This window comes from Anabrus simplex, chromosome 2 (genome assembly GCF_040414725.1).
Source record: "Anabrus simplex isolate iqAnaSimp1 chromosome 2, ASM4041472v1, whole genome shotgun sequence".
In the NCBI taxonomy this organism is placed as follows: domain Eukaryota; kingdom Metazoa; phylum Arthropoda; class Insecta; order Orthoptera; family Tettigoniidae; genus Anabrus; species Anabrus simplex.
Window position 1 is genome coordinate 1,118,289,317 of NC_090266.1, and position 23,418 is coordinate 1,118,312,734.

General features: G+C 37.4%; 1 protein-coding gene across 1 annotated transcript in view; it reads right to left on the bottom strand.

Moving 5' to 3' along the window:
* The window catches only part of pkaap (A-kinase anchoring protein pkaap), a 217,149-nt gene that overhangs the window by 36,256 nt on the left and 157,475 nt on the right, over positions 1-23,418 (bottom strand). The window contains exons 9-10 of the mRNA XM_067139711.2: positions 7,202-7,278; positions 4,285-4,337 (exon numbers count right to left, since the gene is read on the bottom strand). Of these exons, the coding sequence (XP_066995812.2) occupies positions 4,285-4,337; positions 7,202-7,278 (130 nt within the window). The remainder of the gene's footprint in view (positions 1-4,284; positions 4,338-7,201; positions 7,279-23,418) is intronic.

Consider the following 23,418-nt stretch of genomic DNA (forward strand, 5'->3'; position numbering starts at 1 on the left):
TCTCCATAGGCTTCCTTTGTTTCCTTTACAATTTTGTCCATGACCATAATAAACAAACAGAGGGGACAGCACACTCCCGTGTCTTAGTCCAGTCTTATTCCTAAACCATTCTGTCTTTCCAACTGGGGTCAGTACTCTGCTAACACAGTTGCTGTACATTGCTTGCACCATTTCTAACATTTCTCTTTCGAGTCTCTTTTTAACCATGGTTTCCCAAACCTTCTCTCTGGGGACACTATCATATGCCTTTTCTATATCTATGAAAGTCATGACCAGGTCCTTTCCACATTCCCAGTTCTTTTCCATCAGCTGCCTCATGCCAAAGTTTGGGTCCACTGTAGATCTTCCACTCCTGAAGCCATATTGTTCCTCTTGTAACTCTCCTTCAATCTTTCTTCTTATTCTTCTTTCTAACATTTCCAGTATTTTAACTTCCTGCGATATAAGTGTGATACCTCTATAGTTACCACAAACTTTCTTGTCCCTTTTCTTAAACAATGGTATTATTAACCCTTTTTTCCAGTGTTCTGGTACACAATTGTGTTTCCACATACACTTTAGTAGTCAGTACAACCATTGCATACCAACAGGTCCAGCAGCCTTTATCGTTTCCACACTGATTTCATCCATCCCTGTTGCTTTCCCATCTTCATCTTTTGTACCACTAACTCTACCTCCAGCATTGTTATATTATCCTCTGTTATTGAGTCCTCCCACTGTATTGCTTCTATCCCTCCTGTACAGTTGTTGACATTCAATAACTTATCAAAATACTAATTATATCTTCTCTCTATCTCTTCTGGGTGTGTTAATTCCCCATCTTCCATTTTCACTAACTTTGTGATAACTCTTCCTGTCCTCTTACTACATATCTGTTTGCTGTTGAATACTTCCGTTTGCTTTCTTCTGTTCGATCTTGGTTCCATTCTCGCCAGACTGTCTCCTTTTCTTTCATTCTTGTAGATGTCTTGCCAAAAGCACTCTCCACTGCACTAACAAATGCCTTTTTAAAATTGGCTTACTCCTCTACGTTTTCCACTTCAGTAACTGGGATTTGTTCTTTCAATCTCTCCTGAAAATCTTCCTGTACAGTTTTGTCTTTCAATTTCCATACACAAAAACCTCGTTCATCCGGCCCTCATTAATCCGGATCTCCAGTTTATCCGGATCGAAAGTAATAAAAATGTATTTTTACTTGTGCAGTATTTCTTTTACGGGGTCGATTTTTTGTGAATGTGTTTTCCGCCAAGGATAGTTAAGGACAGGAATTGGAAGCCAAGTCGGCCACGGTCTATCAAAGGTACTGTCCTGGCATTCACCTGGAATTGAGAATGGGAAACCGTGGACTTTTCTGACTTCCTTGACACATTTGCATGCATTCCCGGATGCTCGGACGTAGATGTGGACGAAATGACTGGTTAAAAAATAACTGTAATTAGGCTACGGCATAATGACAGATGAATAAATTATTGCCTCTTTTTCCTCAGCAGGTAATGACGAGAGTAATGGTGAATTTGAAAATGAAACCGGCGCTCAATCAGAAGAAACGACTCGTTGAGATGCAACAATGCAGCTGGACAAACTAATGGCCTATTTAGAATCCCAGACTGAAAAAACACCGGCAGAACTAATCCTTGGATGTTAGTAAAACATCTTCGAGATCATGCTGCGCGCAAACTGTATACAAATGTAAAACAGAAAAAACTCACGTTATTTCAGTGCATAAGAAAGAGTCGTAAATGTAAGAAGGTATTTTGGTGCAATTGAAAAAGGTATTACTGTACAACTTACATTAATATAATATACCAGAATAACATGTACTGTATTTGTTTTTTAGTTTTTCCGGATTATCCAAATTTTCGATAATCCGGATCAGTTAAGATAAATTGGGATAAACAAGGTTCTTGTGTACTTTCATTCTGCTTTCTCTTATCTCTTAGTTTTTCCATTTTTCCCAACTGTAATTTTGCCACCACAACTCTATGGTCCCCATCAAATGCTTCTCCTGGTAAAGCTATCACATCCATCAACTTCCTGCGATTTGTCCTTTCCACCAAAAAGTAGTCAAGTACTGATTTTATTCTTCTGTCACCCCACCCATCTCTCGTAATTTTCCTGCTGTTTTTCTTTCGAAACCATCTATTCCCCACTATAAGTCCCTTCCTTTCACAGAAGTCCACTAGTTCCTCTCCTTCACAATTCTTTTTCCCCATATCCATATGGTCCAATGACTTCTTCCTTTCCTGGTTTCTCATTTCCGACCTGTGCATTCAGATCTCCCATAATAACCACTTCCACACCTGAAATTTCTCTTTCTACTTTCTTCAAGAAACCTTCAATATCTTTTTCCCTGTTTCCCGTCTGTGGTGCATATACTTGTATGAAGTCCATCACTTCATTCTTCATCTTTAGTCTAATCTTCATTATTCTGTCACTGACACATTCTACCACTTCAACATACTCCTCCAACTGCTTCGAAATTATTAGTCCCACTCCGTTTATTGCCTCCTGGCCACCACTCCAGTATAATGTGTCATCTTTCCTTAATTTCTTCCTTCCGTTACCTTTACATTTCACTTCACTCAGCTCCATCATTTCCAACTTCTCCTTCTCCATGAACTCTACTACTTCCTTTGCCTCTCCTGTCAGGGTCATAAGATTTACTATTCCTATCTTAATGTTGGCTACTGGTCGCTGATTTCTCACAGTTCCCCAGTACCCTGAGAACTGCACGTCGCTCTAAGCAGGGGACGCCCTAGCCTTTTCCGAGGTTGATTTCCTAGTACCATACCATATATAGGCTATTGTTACGATGGGGTCACCACTCCCAAAGGCCTTTTATACCTACTCCCAGGTGTTATTCTAGGCCACTCCACTGGAGTACAGACACCTTCTGTAGCCGCTCCTCTGGCGTACAGACGCTACAAGTTTCCCTCTTCTGCCACCGATGCCGTACGGCAGTCCACCTTCTCCGCCACTAATGCCGTTAGGGTCTTCACCCATACCCTGGGCTTGCGTTCTCCATATTTGTGATCCCTGGAAAGAGCATGTCCCAGTATTTTAAGGCCCCCAGGAACTGGGCTGTTGGTTGACGGGTTGTATTGGGTGTTTCTTGCTCGCTTGTTGTTTAAAGGGGCCTAACATCTAGGTCATCAAACCGTATTGGGTATTTCAACCAGCCCTACTGAACTGTAGGGTACCCCTATCCACCACCTGGGGTTAACAGGCTCTTTATTAAAAGATAAACGTGTGTGTCAGACTGCTGTGCTGCTGCCTTTGTAAATCATAGCAAGATGCTAACCAGCACATCTAATAGAGTATGAGGAAATTATATTGCTGACATTTAATTCTATATGGATGTCTTTCACAAAGCAAACTGAATTGTCTGACAGCATAGACTGTAGAGTCTGAACACAAATTTTTAACTACTGTTGGACATTTTCTTGCAACTAACTTTAAAAAAAAAAAGAAAACTTTGAGATAAAGCTATTATCTCAATAATAAGCCCGTAAAGATCCACAATCACTGTAGATTTCATTCCATAAAAATATCACAAAAATGCTGAAGAAATTGTTTTCTAATTAAAAACACAAAATGAAACCATAAGGCCTATTGGGTAATGTGCTAGCATCAGTCAGAGATTTAAAAGGCCAGTGGTGAATGATGTTTACATTAAGACGACGACACATGGTCCACGGGGATTTTAGAGAATGATGTGGTTAACTGGTCCAATATGTACATGTCAAAAACTCTCACACAAGTTACATAGAACATCTCGCAGGATGAGATTCGACGAGTTTAGAATATGCCAAGTGTGTTTGAGAGCTGAGGCTATCTTCTTTAGTGACTGACAAGCTTTTGGTCTTAGTTTCATCAGAAACTGCCTCTAGGACACCAAATAGTGTACAGATACGGTGCACATTTTACCAACCATCGTACGAATGTCAATATGGCTGCACACTTATAAAATAAAGACCCGGTAGTAAAATGAGCCTGTACCAGTTCTTACAGATTGCAATGATTATGCTACCATTCAAAGCAACACATGCAATTACCAAACTCTAATAGCAACAAACAGCAAGACAGTGTTTAACCTAAAGAAGACTATTTTCACAATTATGTAAGAAGATAGTTTCTTTTAACATGAATTGTAATTAGGAAGCTAAATTCATCGTGAACCACAATTCAAATTCTCTTTGTCATGTCCTCTGGTTTATACTGTTATTTAAAAAATTATACTCTTATACTTAACATAATTATTCTAGATAACAAACAGTATAATACCTTGTCTTCATCCTTATTGACCAGCTTCTTTACGACCTTGGAAAGGCGAGATTCTAAGATAGAAATATGCAGTCAGTCAAGGGAATAAAAAATGCAAAGAATCTAAACTTATGAACATAAAAATCATTTCACAAAGATAGAGCTCAGATTACACTATCAAGTATACACATTTACTAGTCATGCAATTCAAGTCCTCCATCACTATGCTAAGTACATTCCTTCTTGACCTTTGAGGATAGCCATGAATGAAAATTAACTGAAATTCAACCAAAACTTTGTTTGGGTTGCACCTTGAAAGATTCTTCCCTCCTTGCTGTACAAAAGACCTGTACATTTCGTTACTTTGCAACATTTTTTAAATATCTGGAATAATGTTATTTAAAAGACTGCAAATGGATGACTTGTGGTTCTGCAAGGTCACACATCTTGTGTAATGTAGAGGATTTTTTCGATATTTCAACATATATTTCAATCTCTTACAAGCCCATGCAGAGTTAGGTTCCTATGGATTTTTACCACAAGTACATGAGTGAGAAGAGCAACATAAGGACCCATATATGGGTCTGGGTAGTTTTAAATGAGGCAAACCCTGACTCGTTGGCTGAACGGTCAGCGTACTGGCCTTCGGTTCAGAGGGTCCCGGGTTCGATTCCCGGCCGGGTCGGGGATTTAAACCTTAATTGGTTATTTCCAATGGCCAGGGGGCTGGGTGTTTGTGCTGTCCCCAACATCCCTGCAACTCACACACCACACATAACACTATCGTCCACCACAATAACACGCAGTTACCTACTCATGCAGATACCGCCCACCCTCATCGGAGGGTCTGCCTTACAAGGACTGCACTTGGCTAGAAAAAGCCACACGAAATTATTATTATTAATGAGGCAAACTGTATGAATATGTTTATCTGCACCTTTCTCAAAGCTAAATTTATTCATGCTCCTCTTCCTACAAAAAGTAGCCTTCATGGCTCAGGCAGTAGCCTCTCACCGCTGGGTTCTGTGATTCAAATCTCGGTCGCTTCATGTGAGATTTTTGCTGGACAAAGCAGAGGCTGGACAAGTTTTTCTCCAGGTACTCCGATTTTCCCCTGTCATCTTCCATTCCAGCAACACTCTCCAATATCATTTTGTTTCATATGTTAGTCATTAATCACTGCCCCACAGAAGTGCAACAGGCTTCGGCAGCTGGCACAATTCCTATCCTCGCTGCTAGATAGGGGCTTCATTCATTCCATTCGTGGCCCGGTTAAATGACTGGAAGCAGGCTGTAAATTTTGAATTTTTTCGCCAACAAAAATCTCTGAGCTTTGAGGTAGAAATTTGATACAGACGTCCATCAACCCACTTGACTCATTTGACGTGATGTTCGCGCGAGCAATGGCCAGACCTTCAGCCCAAACGACGACACATTTACACGCCACACCGAGTTGTATGTACTAGCTTATATTTTGATCACCCCTGCAAGGGTTTCCCTTTTGTGAACTTCTATGAATAGAACAGGAATGTGGCTTGCTTACAACTCTCCTTCTAAAAACTTGTACCATTACTTATTGTCCAATCATAGCCTCTGAAAGCACAAAGATTTCATCAGGTGTCAGTCAGTCCCTAGCCATTGCTCAGGGTGCAGTACAGAGCAACTGACAGAAATGCTATTGCTGAGTTAATTGAAAGTGTTTTAGACAGTGATCTAGAAGACAGTGATTGTGATTAAGATAATACTAAAGAAGAGATTTCAAGTGGAAGTGACAGTTCATCCAATATGAGTGACTGTGAAATCGTATCTATAGCCCCGCGTGCAAAAGCAAAACCATAGTGACTGGGTGTGGGTTAGTAATAGTGATAACCAACCAATTATTCTTCACTTTACCGACTCTCCATGGGTATCAGGAGAACCGGGATAAAAATTTAGATAATTTTGTATCGGAGTTGTCTGTGTCTTGGAGTTTATGGACCCGTCATTTCCCACAATGCACATGAAATATATACTTACACTATGGAACAATTATCGGACCCACATGGAAAAAAGATGGTGAAAAGTAGTTTTCACTAATGAGGATTAAATTAAGGCCTACTTCTCTGTCTCCATTCGGATGTCCCAGGTTCATAAGCTTTGTACCCAATTAAATTGGAGCAAAGATAAATGTACTGAGACCCCCAATTTTTCAAGAGACAAGGAGTAGCATGAAGTGCCTCTACATATACCCAAATGTTTCGATATTTAGCACACAAAATCTCTGTTCTAACGTCGTCGTTGAGAACGATTATTTTGAATGCTTCACTGAAAACTGTGCATGAAAATTCTGGTTGCCGTTCCTTTTATGGCATTTATTTCAGAAATAAAAAAGGAGATATCAGACATTAGAGGTGAGTCTCAAATAATTTTTCTCCTATTTAATTTATTTTCTGTATATTTATTAATTCCTAATTCTGGCTATCATTTCCACCGTTACTTCTTTGCCTGAGGTTCTAAGTCAACTTAAAAACATCCTATTATGACAAGAAGATCATAACCTTAATTTTTGTTATATATATTTTAATGTTATAATTATTCCTACAACGTTATCTTTGTACGGTATACATATGTTTTAGTTATCACATAATCCATTTAATTTTTATTTGGCTGAAGATGGCCACTAAGTGGCTGAAACTAGTCCCAAGACTTATGTAATATCATTTACTTCATATACTATATTAAAATTGTATTACAATATGGAACAAAAATGAAATTTATAGCTTATAAAGACTCATTCCTTTTGAAAAGGTATTTCAAATTATTTGATCTCCAAATAAAGTATTAAAAAAATAGGCACGTAAGATGAGATGCAACTAGAATACTTGAGGGAAAAAAAAGGGAATGATTTTCTATTACTGAAATCTTCAGTTAAGTTAATGAAAACTGAATGATAACTAACCTCCTTTCTTGTCAGGTTCTGGTTCAACATCAGTCTCAAATCTCCCCATTTCATTCACTCGTCCAAAGCTGAGATCACTAGAAAAGCATAAAATAGATAAAATTCAGCATCTCTTCCTGGAACTCTCACTCACAACATTTTAATATTTATCCAATAATTTGGAAGTGTTATGAAAAAGTCTACAACTTTTAAGAATATTGATATTCAAACTAAACTCTACACAAGATTGCTTTTTATTAGATGCTCAATTACCCTAACAATTACCACTGTTTTATCAAAAATATGGAAATGTTTATTTTGTGAACCACTATAAAAAGTAATTATATAGACAGCAACACTGAAGCATGGCATGACAGGAAAATAGATTGGATGCAAAGTTATGACACTATTCCACCTCAAAGGAAGCATACTCTATCAAAATATTATTTTGCTATTTGCTTTACATCGCACCGACACAGATAGGTCTTACGGCGATGATGGGACAGGAAAGGCCTAGGAATGGAAAGGAAGCGGCCGTGGCCTTAATTAAGGTACAGCTCCAGCATTTGCCTGGTGTGAAAACGGGAAACTGCGGAAAACTATCTTCAGGGCTGCCGACAGTGAAAATATTATTCTTGATATGGGAAAAATTTCATCTCAATTTTCTCTTCTGGGGGCTATTCGCATTAGATCAGACAGATTTCAATGAAACTTGGCTAAATGATCAATTAACACTTTCAACACTACCATATTTTAGCATGGACGCTGGCAGTGAACTGGGTCTTTTTCCTACAATTGAATACATTATTACACAACAGGGAAACATAGCACATACCTGATATTTGTATCATATGAAGGTCTCAGCCACTCAAATCGAAGATGTTAATCAGGATGTACATATCTGAAGTATTTCAACTATACTAGTCTTATGAAAAACATCAGTGGCAAAGCGTGCTAGTATCCATTGTTACTACAGGTACAGTTTGAAAATATAAAAATATTAATATTTAATATTTTTGTTTCTTCGCCGGGATGTGTCGTAAGAACTCTATTGCAGCAGTTTGCCACCATCAAAGCTGAGCGAGAGGCTGTTAACACTCCATGCAGTGGTTATGGTTTGGATCTCTTCTAACAGCTAGGAGAGTATTACTGCGCCTGTGCCAAGCAAGCCCCCTTTCCCCTCGACACGGAGATGTATCCTGCTACATTCTCTGGTCATGTTACCACAGTGGAAAGGGGAAACAAAAGCTTATAACGTCGGTGCCGAGCTGTTCCCTTCGTTCTTTCCGCTGCGCTCAACAGCGCATTGTTATATTATTTTGTTATTGTTTTCCATAATAACACGATGTGACTTCTCTTGTTAAAGTGTGAATTTATATTTAATTTATGTTAGGTAAGGATAGCCTATAGAACTGCACAATGTATTAAACATTAAAAGGAGTGCTGTCGCTTCCAACTCGAAAATAAGTGAGTTGGCAAGCCCAGATTGTTCGTGTATATTGGAAAGCTTAATGAACACACCATTTTTGTTAAGAACTTTTGAAGAAAATAAAAACATAATTGAAAAGGTAGACCCACACTTTCTCTTAAAAATTTATTCAAGGAATAGGAAAGAACAGTACAATATTTTCATGACTCGTGGTGGACTGGTTATGTGGTTGTGCAAAAATGAATAAACTGTACTGTTGGCCATGTATTCTATTTTCCTCAGAAAATAATGCTTGGAATAAAGACTGTGTGGACAATTTAGATAGTTTCTGAATTTTAAAGAGACGCCATGAGGTGTCTCAAGCACACATCAACACTGCTGCCGATATGATTCAGTTCTTCGGAAGGTCCAGAATAGAATTCTGTTTGAGTACAGCTAAAAGAAAGAAAATTGACGAGCATAATAAGCTGGTACAAAATAACGGACAAATTGTCAGCACTTTAATAGATGTTTATGAGCGCATGAGTAGCCTGCAATACGTTTTTTATGATTTGAACTACTTTCAATTATTGCATAACAGACTGCTAGTCTCTATGATTTTGATGCTCACTAGTGTTCAATATATTATGTGCCATTTCATCATTTTCAAATCAATCAATCAATCAATCAATCAATCAATCAATCAATCAATCAATCAATCAATCAATCAATCAATCACTACTGATCTGCATTTAGGGCATTTACCCAGGTGGCAGATTCCCTATCTGTTGTTTTCCTAGCCTTTTCTTAAATGATTGCAAAGAAATTGGAAATTTATTGAACATCTCTCTCAGTAAGTTATTCCAATCCCTAACTCCCCTTCCTATAAATGAATATTTGCCCCAATTTGTCCCCTTTAATTCCAACTTTATCTTCATTTTGTGATCATTCCTACTTTTAAAAACACCACTCAAAATTATTCGTCTACTGATGTCATTCCACACCATCTCTCCACTGACAGCTCGGAACATACCACTTAGTCAAGCAGCTCATCTCCTTTCTCCCAAGTTTTCCCAGCCCAAACTTTGCAACATTTTTGTAACGCTACTCTTTCGTCGGAAATCGCCCAGAACAAATCAAGCTGCTTTTCTTTGGATTTCTTCCACTTCTTGAATCAAGTAATCCTGGTGAGGGTCCCATACACCGGAACCATACTCTAGTTGGGGTCTTACGAGAGACTTATATGCCCTCTCCTTTACATCCTTACTACAACCCCTAAATAGCATCATAACCACGTGCAGAGATCTGTACACTTTATTTACAATCATATTTATGTGAATACCCCAATGAAGATCTTTCCTTATATTAAGACCTAGGTACTTACAATGATCCCCAAAGGGAACTTTCACCCCAACAACGCAGTAATTAAAACTGAGAGGATTTTTCCTATTTGTGAAACTCTCAACCTGACTTTTAACCAAATTTGTAATCATACCATTGCCTACTGTCCATCTCACAACATTATCGAGGTCATTTTGTAGTTGCTCACAATCTTGTAACTTACATATTACTCTGTACAGAATAACATCTGCAAAAAGCCTTATCTCTGATTCCACTTCTTTACACATGTCATTGATACATATAAGAAAACAAAGGTAGAATAATACTGCCTTGAGGAATTCCCCTCTTAATTATTACAGGGACAGATAAAGCTTCGCTTACTCTAATTCTCCGAGTTCTATTTTCTAGAAACTTAGCCACCCATTCAGTCGCTCTTTTGTCAAGCCCAATTGCACTCATTTTTGACAGTAGTCTCCCATGATCCACCCTATCAAATGCCTTAGATAGGTTGATCGCGATACAGTCCATTTGACCTCCTCAATCCAGGTTATCTGCTATATCTTGCTGGAATCCTACAATTTCTCCTTACTTCCATAGCCATTTCTAACTATTTCTTTCCAACCTGCACCTCCTTCTTAGTATCTCTACTTCTGTTATAATATATTACATCTTTACCATTCCTTACCACCTTTAAAGGTAAAAACCTTCAGTGGAATAACTTTTCCTAAACCCAAACTGCCATCTATCAAACCAGTTGTTAATTTTGCAAACATGTCTAATATAATCAGAAAGAATGCTTTACCAAAGTTTACATGCAATGCATGTCAAACTGACTGGCCTGTAATTTCCAGCTTTATGTCTACCACCCTTTCCTTTATACACAGGGGTTACTATAGCAACTCTCCATTCATTTGGTATAGCTCCTTCATGCAAACAATAATCAAATTACTTCAGATATGGTACTATATCCCAACCCATTGTCTTTAGTATATCCGACAAACATGACCATATTGGTCCTTAATTGGTCCGTATTGACTCGTATATCCCACGAAACCTTATCAATTCCAGCTGCTTTTCTAGTTTTCAACTTTTGTAGCTTACCGTAAATGTCATTGTTGTCATAGGTAAATTTTAATACTTCTTTAGCATTCGTCACCTCCTCTATCTGGACATTATCCTTGTAACCAACAATCTTTACATACTGCTGATTGAATACTTCTGCCTTCTGAAGATCCTTGGATACACACTCCCCTTGTTCATTAATGATTCCTGGAATATCCTTCTCGGAACCTGTTTCTGCCTTAAAGTACCTATACATACTCTTCCAATTTTCACCAAAATTTGTATGACCGCCAATTATGCTCGCTATCATGTTATCCTTAGCTGACTTCTTTGCTAGATTCAGTTTCCTACTAAGTTCCTTCAATTTCTCCTTACTTCCACAGCCATTTCTAACTATTTCTTTCCAACCTGCACCACCTTCTTAGTCTCTTTACTTCTCTGTTATAATATATTGGATCTTTACCATTCCTTACCACCTTTAAAGGTACAAACCTATTTTCACATTCCTCAACAATTGCTTTAAACCCATCCCAGAGTCTGTTCACATTTTTATTTACCGTTTTCCACCGATCATAGTTACTTTTTACAAACTCCCTCATGCCTGTTTTATCAGCCATATGGTACTGCCTAATAGCCCTAATTTTAATATCTTCCTTTCTTTCACATTTACTTTTAACTACAACAAAAACAGCTTCATGATCACTGATACCATCTATTACTTCGGTTTCTCTATAGAGCTCATCTGGTTTTACCGGCACAACATCCAGAAAATTCTTCCCTCTAGTTGGTTCCATCACTTTCTGAATCAGATGCCCTTCCCATATTAACTTATTTGCCATTTGTCGGTCATGGTTCCTGTCGTTTGCATTACCTTCCCAATTGGCATTTGGTAAATTGAGATCACCCGCTACAATCACGTTCCTTTCATTATTGTTTCCCCCACATAGCTGATTATGTTATCAAATAATTCTGAATCAGCATCTGCGTTACCCTTTCCCAGTCTGTACACTCGAAAGACGAGTTGCCTATTATCTTTAGAGATGAGCCTTACACCTAGAATTTCATGTTTGTCATCTTCAACTTTTTTGTAGCTTACGAATTCTTCTTTCACCAGAATATATACTCCTACTCCTACTATTCCTATCCTATCTCTACGATACACACTCCAGTTCCGTGAGAAAAATTTCTGCATCCATTATAACATTTCTCAGCCATGATTCAACTCCTATTACAATATCTGGTGAGTATATATCTATTAAATTACTTAATTCTATTCCTTTCTTTACAATACTTCTACAGTTGAGCACTAAAATTTTTATGTCATCCCTACTTGATTTCCAGTTCCCTGTTCCCTTATCACCCCTAGGCCACCCCATTTCCCTGAATGTACCTCCCTATAACCCTTCTAAACAAATTTCCTAACTTATATGTACCACTGTGGTTTAAGTGAAGGCCACCTGAGCGCAGATCCGTAACTCCTACTCATCCATTAGGATCTAGAAATCTCACTCCCAGTTTCCCACACACCCACTCCATAGTCTCATTTAAATCTCCAGTCACCTCCCAGTCAGTATTCCTCCTACACAGTATTCCAATGAAAATCTCTGCTTCCTTAAACTTCACCCTTGCTGCCTTTACCAGGTCCCACACATCCCCAACTATGTTGGTACTTATACCACCTGCTTGTCTTACGTTGTTAGTACCAACGTACCACATGATGTTATACAAAAGTAATATCAAGTCTTTCACTTTTATGAACTTACATCTGTACTGCTCATAAAAATGCTGCGGTGCAAGAGACAATATCCTCTCAGAAGGAGTGTGGTAACAATTTTCAAAACGTCACGCGTCGCCATTGAAAAATATAAAAAATGTATGAGGAAAACAACTTTTACATTTAAATTTTCACCAATAAGCATGCTCAAAGAATCAAAATGAGCCATTTAATGAGGCTACTTAAGCCACAAATAAACACAATTACATTAGAAATATATAATTCACATATTTAGGAACAGTTTTTTTTTGTATAATAGCCCTGAAAACAGTCCAACCATGCCCTACCAACTATTTTCTCTTCACGGTACAGGTGAATCATCAGCCTGCGTCTCTTCGTCTAAACGAAAAAATAAGCCCAAATTTCTACCGTTTTCATCTGGAGTAAAGTAATGCAGCCAAAAAACATGCACTTGAAAGTGACGTAAAAATTAAACTCTTGCCCGAACTACCATTTGAAATGTCATCTGGTTCATAAGCAGAGTATTCATCACTGCCATCTATTTCTGAACCTGCTACTCCCAACAAAATATCCAAGATATCACTATAATTGAGATGGTATTGGGACAGGTTTGTACAGTAACACAGCTGACAGATTTGGCATGCTCAGCACCCTGCACATCGAGTGCTTCCGTACAGGTCATGGCAAGAAGAAACTACCTTTATTATCATTTAGGTTTGAACTTCCCGATAACTGCTGCATTTTAGTGGACACTAGATAAAGTACTACCTCCAAGCAAGGGAAAGGAACCGTATGGGATACGTGGGATACGTGCAGCTGCCTACAAACACACACGAAAATCATGCCCGTATGGTACACGGGCGCCGTCCACAAACAGGAAAGCAATGCGCCCATATCCCGTACGGGCATAGTGTTGAAAGTGTTAACACATCCAAGTCTAATGGTGATGATAATCATTTTGCTATAAAATCAATGGTAGAGTCATAATTGTTTGCTGAAAAATAGGCGAGTGGATCAGAGGAGTTAGCTGGTTATGACACAATGATGTCATGTATGCACTGCAGCAATGTACAGACAGTTCTATTTTACATTTATATAACACTTTGTACCAAAACTGAGATTTTGGCAAATATTACACAACCACCACAACACTATGCCAATATGAATTTGAAAATGTCAAAACGTGGAGGTCTGCATTGTGGACGAATGGGCCACTATACAACTTGTTTCCAATATATTTTCATTGCCTCAATAATGGGTATTACGGATGCAATCTCAGATGTTCTCTTGTGGTAAAAGCCCCCATTTTGCCTGGAGTGAAGGTGAGCCAGTAGAATTTATATTTAATTACAGTAGAGTGAAGAATGAAAGGAATATAAAAGATTTTGCTATTTTAAACGGAACAATTACATTTTTGAATACGGACCAGTGTCTTTGAAAAACTTTATAATTTGTTTGCACAGTGAAGGAGATGAGTGTGCCCCCTTAATATCCTTAGGTATACCGTGGTACTGGTGCCATTTGTCATACAGTGAACAGTCGGTAATGATGTGCTTCACAGTCAACACTATTGCATGCTGTACAGATGGGAGGCAGTTTCTTCTCCAGGAGGTAGCTGCGACTTATATTGGAGTGGCCGATCCGTTTTCTAGATATTAGGACTTGATCTTGCCTGTGAAGGTTGTGAAGATAGTGTTGTACTGTAGATTCCATTGTTATTTCGTGGAGTTTGCTGTTTGAAGTTTGAAGCCATTTTATCTTCCACTGTTGGTATAATTTCGTTTTAGCATAGGCAATAATGTCAGTGTGAGGGGTAGCTATTGTTAGATCGCCTAGCGGGAGGTAAGTAGCGTCTTTAGCTGCTTGATCAGCAGATTCATTGCCTTGAATACCTCTATGAGAGGGTATCCACACAAGGATGACTTGCTTGCCTTCTTTCATGATGTTGTTAAACAATAGTTGTATTCCTTGTACAAGGATGTGTTTCGATGATGGACTTTCTATTGCATTTAATGCACTTTTTGAATCAGAAGAAATGATTGAGTTATTGCCAGTGCTGGTTTTTAAAATTTGTAGCATAGCCTGCTTTATTGCGTACAGCTCATTAGAGAAGACTGTATAGTAGTCAGGCAATCGGTATAGCATGGTACGTTCAGGATATATAATCCCACATCCATTTCTTTCCTCACATTTTGATCCATCAGTAAAGACTGCAGTGTGCCTTGGGTATTTATTAGACATTTCAAGAAATAATTGATGGTAGTGAGATCTGTCAATTTCATTTTTGACACTGTAATTTATTTCAAAGTTAATTGTTGGAAGGATAATAGTCCATGATGGGACATTAAGAGGGCTGTCTGCGAGGGATATTTAAATTTAATTCTTCAAGAAACTTGGCTATTCTGACATTGAAGGGCTGTGGTTGTGATCCTGATTTAATGTGTGTACCTTGGTGCTTGTTAGGAAAAGCATACAACTTAATTCTTGATTCACTCATAGTTGCTACCTTGAGCGCGTAAGTCAAACTTAGTTGTTTACGTCTAATTGCGAGTGGCGGTTAATTTGCTTCTATTTGAATGCTGGCTACTGGACTGGTACAGAAGACCCCTAGAGCAATTCAAAGAGCTGTGGACTGGATGGAATCAAGGATTTTGAGTGAAGACATTCTTGCGGAATTGTATACAATGCTGCCATAGTCTAATTTAGCCCTAATAATGGCTTTGTACGTGTTCATTAGCACTTGGTCGTCTGCCCCCCAGTTCTTTGGTGCCAGGATCTTCATTATGTTCAGCCTTCGCAAGCAGTCATCTTTAAGGTTTTTCAGGTGAGGTATCCAACTTAACGTAGTGTAGAAATAAAACTCCTAAGATTTTCACAGTTGTTACTGTTTCAATTTTGTGATTGTCCATGTACAGCTCAGGGTCTTGTACTGTATGTTTATATTTGGGGAAGAGTATGCATTTAGTTTTAGTAAACTTGAACCCTGTAACTTTAGCCCATTTTTGGATATTATCAATTGATTCTTAAAGTAGCTGTTGAGTAGTTAGTTTATTTCTTCCTGCACTTAGTATAGTCAAATCATCGGCAAAAAGGAGAGCCTTTACTGGTAGGTGAATGTTGGAGACAATGCCATTTATTGCAATGAGGAATAATGTGACACTGATGACTGATCCTTGGGGAACTCCATTGTCAATGGTTACTTCATGTGAACGAGTTCCATTTGTCCTGACTTGAATTCGGCAATCTTTAAGGAAATTATAAATGAAGTAAAGCATGTTTCCTGAATATTATGTTTCATCAATGTTTCAATTAGATAGTCTTTCCACACTATGTCACATGCCTTCTCAATGTCTAAACTAACAGCTATGAGGTGCTGATTATTCAGGAAACCTTCTCGGATTTCTGTTTCGAAACATATCAGAGTATCTGTTGTTGAACGTGCTTTACGAAAACCATTTTGTGCATCACTAAAAAAGTGTATATGTTCCAAATACCAGCATAATCTCTTGTTAACAATTTTCTCCATTAGCTTACACATTGTATTTGTCAAGGTGATGGGACGATAATTATCTGGGATCAAAATGTCCTTTTCTGGTTTGAGTATAGGCAATACAATAGCACAACACCATTAATCTGGAAATAGTTTGGAACTCCATATATAGTTGAAAATATCAAGTATATAATTGAGTGCACTATGTGGAAGATGTTTTAAAAATTCATATGGAATGGTGTCTGGGCCAGGACTAGATCTGCCGCATTTCTTGAGTTCTGTAACAATTTCTTGTAACTGAAGTATCATTATAAGCATAGTTCAGTATAGGTACAGTTTCACTTAAGTCTATTAGATCTCGAGTTGTTTTCATGTGAAGAAATTCAGGTTCATAATTGTTATCGCTAGAGATGTTTGAAAATGATTTAGCCAGTTGAACAGCTATTTGTTGAGGTCCATTTACAATTGACCCAGTGACTGGATCTCTCAGAGAAGTAATACAGAATTTATTGTATTTACCACTTATTCTTTGGATTATATTCCACATAAATTTTTGTGAAGCTTGGGAGGTTAAGGAGGAGACGAATGTTAACCAGGAGGTTTTCTTACTTTATTTTATTTTATTTCATGCTATTGCTCGATATTTCTGAAAATTGATTTTATTTTCAGGCATGGGATTTCTTTTGTACAGGTAGTAAGCACGGTTTTTATTTTTGATAGCCTCCTTACAGGAGTCATTCCACCAGGGAACCGTTTTCTTGAAGGGCATAGGAGTTGTTTTAGGGATACTCTGGTCAGCAGATTTAATTATTACTTCAGTGAAGTCTTGAACAATATCACTGATGTTCTTAGAAGGAAATTTATTTGTTGGAGTTAGATCATTTAAATAGTTATTTACAGTCTTTCTAAATGATTGCCAATTTGCCTTATTTAAATTCCATTTACAGTATTGGGGTTTTGATGTGTTTTCTGGAGAACTTTGATCATCATTAATTATGATGGGGAAGCGGTCACTTCCTTGTAGAGTTGAATAAATGGACCAGTTAAATAGTGCAGCTATGTCTGGCGTACATATAGTTAAATCTATACTACTGTACGTTCCGTGTGCTATACCAAAACGGGTTGGAGCAGTTGAGTTCAATAATACTAGAGTAAATTCATTTAGTATCTTCTCTATTTCTTTCCCCCTTGCATCAGTATTGCGACTACCCCATAAACTGTTGTGGCTATTAAAATCAGCCATCAAAATGAAGGGTTTGGGGAGTTTGTGTATTAGGTTTCTTAAATCATCAGCGTGAGATGTATTATTCGTAGGAAAATAAACATTACATACGCAAATAGCTTGTGGTAGTTATAATAAAACTGCGACTGCTTCTAAATCAGTAGTTAAAGGAACCTCTTGATGGTGTAAATTATTTTTAACAGAAGTAGCTACTCCTCCACTTGCATGATTTGGATTAATTTGGTTTTTATAATGTACATTGAACTGTCTTAAATGGGAAACAAAGTTGTCTCTAAAGTTAGTTTCTTGTAGACAGACAACTGAAGGCTGATGTTTATTTAGTAGAAGTTGTAAATACTCTCGCTGTGATCAAAAACTGTTGAGGTTCCATTGAAGTAATGTTATAGTCATAAGAATGACAAACAGGTGTAGAGGGAATTTTATCATCATTATGTGAGGGAAGTAGAGTCATCGCTGGAGTAATCTGGAACTAAACTGTTAACTGCTTCACCTCGGTTTTCACTGGTAGCAGTTTCTTGACTATTCGAGTACTCCTGTTCTTAACACATTGCTGTCCGGCCCATCTGACGTATAACTGGCCCCTGTGGCTGGAAGGTTTTGGCAGAGACATGCAGGTATTGCAGGGTATCATAATTTAATAATTTTAGGTTCATTCACAGTTATATCTGTCCACTTTAAAGTTTTTGGTGAGATTTTATATTTCGGTTCATTCTGGTATTGATATCTGTTTGATTCCTCCACCATATACGCCAACAAATCATTACAAATAAACAACTTGACATCACAACCTATATTTTCAGGTTCAGTCGGCGAAATTTTAACGTCAGGCATCCACGAGAAAGACTCCAAAAACAGTATAATATCCTGTTAGGCCACTCACTGCCAGAAATAGGGAGAATATTATCAACAGTACTTACATCTAGACCATCTTTGATATCTGAAGTATGAGGTAATTGCTCACATGGTGCAATAAACGTGTCATTCAACGCATCACTTCCACATAAATGCATGACACTAGCACTAGAATTATCATTAGACAATTCATCTTCACTCTCCTCACAATCACGGGAAATATATGACAAATTATCAGCGTATAATTCATGTATAATATCACCAGGAGTCTGTCCACTGTTTTTGTTTACCGGGGCTGCCATTTTTGTTTACTAGCATTGATGGATACACGGAAGATATTCGAAGGCAAAAACAAATGCAACTGACGCACTAAAACGGGCAAAACCAGTACTAAAAGAAGCGTAGTTTTTCTACCATTCAGGCACATCAACGATAATCTCCAAATAGTTCCTCAATAACCGTTAGATGGCATCAGAAGACAGACATGCACAAACACGTATTTATACGTGATCGGCTGCAGAGCACCGTGCTTGGAAACACGTATTGATACGTGAGCGGACAGCATTGTGTTAATGGATTTTTCAGTGTAGTATGGATTTAGTTTTTGAAGGGCTTGGGCTAAACCCTCTAGATCTTGGGTGTAACTGGAAGAAGCTATTGTTGCTATGTCATTAACTCCAATACTGTTTTCAAAAAAGGATTGGAATTGTAGGTAACTGAGGGGAAAGGACTGAGGGTTGGCTTCTAGAACTTGCTTAATTGGCTTAAGCATATCACTAATAGTTGTGCTTTCTTTTTCTGTCTTTGATTTCTTGTTTGTTTTGTCTTGTTTTTCCCTTCCTGTTCACTTATCTTAGGTTCAGTTGTTAAGGGAGGTTTCTTAAAATCATGATCTTTTCTGCCTGTAGTTTCACTGCTAGATAGTGATATTGGCCTCTTTGATCTAGCAAGATGAACACATGGGGGGGTTTTGAGGACATTCCAAAGGAGGGGTTAGAGTCGTTTCGACGGAGGGTAAATGCCCACAGTTTTGATTTTGAGAACACTGAAGAGATGTAGATGCAGCAGTTGTCTGAAGAGTAGTTTGCGAGGGAGTACATGTAATATTTTCTTGACAGTTTGTTTTAATTTTTTTGTGATTCTCTACTAGTTGGGGAAATTCCGTTAGATTGATCTTGCCATGAGAATGACCGTTTTGATTTAATGAGGAGCCTTCATTTATTATTTCATCATTATCAGGACAGCTTCTAGCTAAGTGCCCCTCAGTTTTACAAAGAAAGCAGGTGGGTGTGTCAGAGGATAAATAAATCCAGTACTTGGTACCCTCATATTCGATTTGGAGTGAGTCTGGAAGTTTGTTAAAGTCTTCATTTTGAACAAGATTCTGTCTCCGAAAACTGAGAATGTGAGAAAATCCAGGGATTGTTAAACCTGCTCTAATAGGTGATATCTTTGACATTGGTTTAATGGCGAGTTTGAGAAATTTTTCTTCAATAACAATATTAGGAATCACAGGACAAACATTAGATAGAATAACTCTTTTGTTTTTAGTTAGGAGGTCTTATTTTCAAGGAAACATTATTTATGAGAATCTTCGGATGTTCTGAAATTAATTCTTCAACACACTTTTGACTTGCAAGGAAGATACATATTCTTCCATTAGATATCCGTGAGACAAATCGGATGTTACTAGGGCTAGTCACTTTTCCAATTGCTAGAATATAATCTCGTATACTAATACCATCACAAGATTCAATAACAATAGCTTGATCTTTGGTAGGATAGGATTGCATTTCTGCAGAGTAACTTAACCTTGGATTGTTAGGAGATTGGTTAAGTGTGTTAGGAACAGTAATAGAGGTTGTCATGAGGTTACTTGGTTCACTGGTACGGGTGGGAATTACGCTTTCTTTATCCTGTTGATTTATGAGGTTACTTGAGACGTGCTGATTTTCATTATTTAGATTCAGTGAGTTGTTAGAAAAATCTTGCCGACCTCCATCAACAGAGGCAGCCATTATCGGTTAGCTAACAGGATGAGGTTATAGGTGTTGCCATGTTTTGGTGGAACAGCAGAGGTGAAAGAAGGTGCGAGCTGGAATGGGTCTAACTACAAGTCCGAAAAATGAATTTAAAATTTAAATAAAGGTTATATTTTCAACCGATAACAAGATTTAACAATTTTTCACTAAGTGAAATAACAATGAATATTCAGGTACAATAATAATAATAATGAGATTGATCCTTTAATGAACACTAATCTCCAAAATGCAGATTTAAAACCACAGTCACTACAAAAGTACTTAGCAGCTTCACTCTGATGCTTCAGACGGTAAATTTTAGCTTAGAATTACCGATTATTCAATAGTTCCAAGCGACAATATTACACGCGAACATCATGTAAGTCACTGCCATCTTGATACTGTATAGGGAAAGTGTTTGGTAAGGTTAGAGAGGAAAAATGTACTAAAATTAATTGTACTTTTCATAAATTTGGTGGGGGATGAAATTACGAACACATTTTTGGTAGTTTTGTTTTTGTAGTGTTTATGTTAAATGTTGACTACCTTACGTTATAACAATTTCGTTGTAACTTGCCTGTAAGAGGAGAATATATTCAGTAATATACGAGGCGTCTAGTATCAAAACCGGCCAAGTCACTCAAGGCATATTTTTCAATATGGATGAAAAACCTGTAGAGACAAAGCAATGATGGTCAGAAAATATTTTTTTTCACAGTTATATCCTTAATGGTTTAATATTTAAGTTCCGCTGTTTTGAGAAATTTAACTCATAATTAACCCATCTTTTTTGTTAATTTAAATTTTGACTTGGCCGTTTTTGTTGCAATTTTGTACAATTTCAGTCTGTTTTTGTAAAACTGTATTCTTTTTCAATTCCAAACGCTTGTGAAAAAGGCAATTAAATGAAAATAAATTGACATTCTAATTACTTTTCTTTTTTTTTGCAATTAAAAAAGCATTTCAGCATAAATGAGATAATAATAAACTAAGAACAACATCATAAAGCTGAGGAGAATACAAAATAAGATTTCTCTCACTAAAAGTTTATAGTTAACTTAGATCTTGAACACAGTAAAATAAAATGATCATCAATAATAGGCACTTATGTTAATAGAATCATTATTAAGATAGGTACTGTTCAAACATACTAAGTAATATTGTTGAAAGTCTTCAATTTGCTCTCATTTATAATACAATATCAGGCATTTCTCGTGGACTATTGATGCAGACTTCAGAGACGGTGTTGGAACTCTCATGACCAACGAAAGCTGTTTCGCTTGATAATATTACAGTTTTATAAAACTGCAGTGCTGGAAGATTTCTGACGCTATATTATTATTATTATTATTATTATTATTATTATTATTATTATTATTATTATTATTATTATTATTGCTATGGTTTTTAATGTGAGTTAGAACACACACTCACACAAACATGCATAATTAGATCATCTTATTTTCTTCTCAAATGTGCTCATTTGAATTCTTTTTTAATATCGAAAAATGAAACAGAAACCCATATTTTGGGTTTGACAGTTCTGCGAGGCTAATTTCTGAAAAGATATCAACCTAAAATCAACCTAACTGCTTCAAGAATCGAACGAGAAACTTCGATAATCTGTAGTAAAATCAAATATTATTTTTACCGCTCTCGTTTTCGTTGTTGTGATTTCTACTGTGACGTATCTCTTGTTCTCTTTCTGGGGGTTTCATTTATTGATGTTTCTATTATGTGGCACAAGGTATGAAAGTAAATTTTTCAGTTCTCCACTCGGAACAATATCCATGTTACAGCACACAATAATGACAAAATACGAGCACACCGGAAATAGGATTGCTTTGGCGCCAATGACGGTGTTGCAAACGAACAAAAGACAAAACATTATGAATTCAAAGAATATACATTACAAGGAATGATTTTGCCTACTGATATTATCACATTGTTGCTGAATGTAACAACACAAGGTTCCAGACAATAATGCTGCATCATAAAGATTGTCGCTCGTTCCTTGACTTGGCCGGTTTTGAATTCACTGGCTGCATGACTTGGCCGATTCTGTTGCACGACCGAGAATTCAGTGCTCTATAACATGAAGACATGGACGATTTTAAAGCATATTCTTGTTTCACCTGATAGTGCTGTACTTCTACTTCAAACTGATAACCTTAACTCATTTTCGTAAATTTTGTGACTTGGCCGGTTTTGATACTAGACGCCTCATACATATATACCAAATTTTAGCCTTGTCAATAATATTCCTGAATTTCTACAAGTCCAAATCTGCTAACCTTATTGGTGTTATGAGTGTCACAATCTCAAAACTCAATTATTGTGATGAAACTTCTCAAATGGCCTAATTAACTTAGAATACATTAGCCATATTGTTGTAATGTCATATTTAATATATACAAGGTAGTTTTCAACTAATGAACATTAAATTTTGTTTGAAATATGTAGTGTTCTACTTTTGCCAGTAAATGGGTTTATCTATGTATTTATTGAATGAATCAACGACTTCCCGCAATTATGGGTTGCCACAGTGGACAAAGTAAAGCTTATCAGGATACAGAATGTTTTTATCACATAGAAAGACAGCGATGATACGGATTTTTTAGGTTATGGAGGTCCGAACAGGTGAGATTTTAGGATGTGTACAGATCCATGTATGGTGGTGGTAACTATTCTTTCGATGCTGTTCATAGGCAGTTCAAACTACTTCCAGAATTCTATGAACAAGTCAGGTATTGTGCAATGAGCACCAATCATTAGGCCAATAATCTCTACTTCATTCAGCTGGTTTTTATTTTTGTAGAACGGAATGGTGGGTGCGTAGATGTTCTGCTTTTCAAAATGAACTTCAGTAGACTGGCCGCCATGGTGCTCGAATCGGATGGTCGGATCGATAATGAAGCCTTTGTTGTCGTTATCTTTAAAGGCAAGTATGTCAATTCGTCTTGTACCCCCTGTCGTAGACAAACCGTGGACTTCTTCATATACACGGAAGTTTTTGCTTCGGAGTTCTTCTGCAATCACTGATCTTATCTTGTATTGCTAGTAGCTTTACGTCGCACCGACACAGA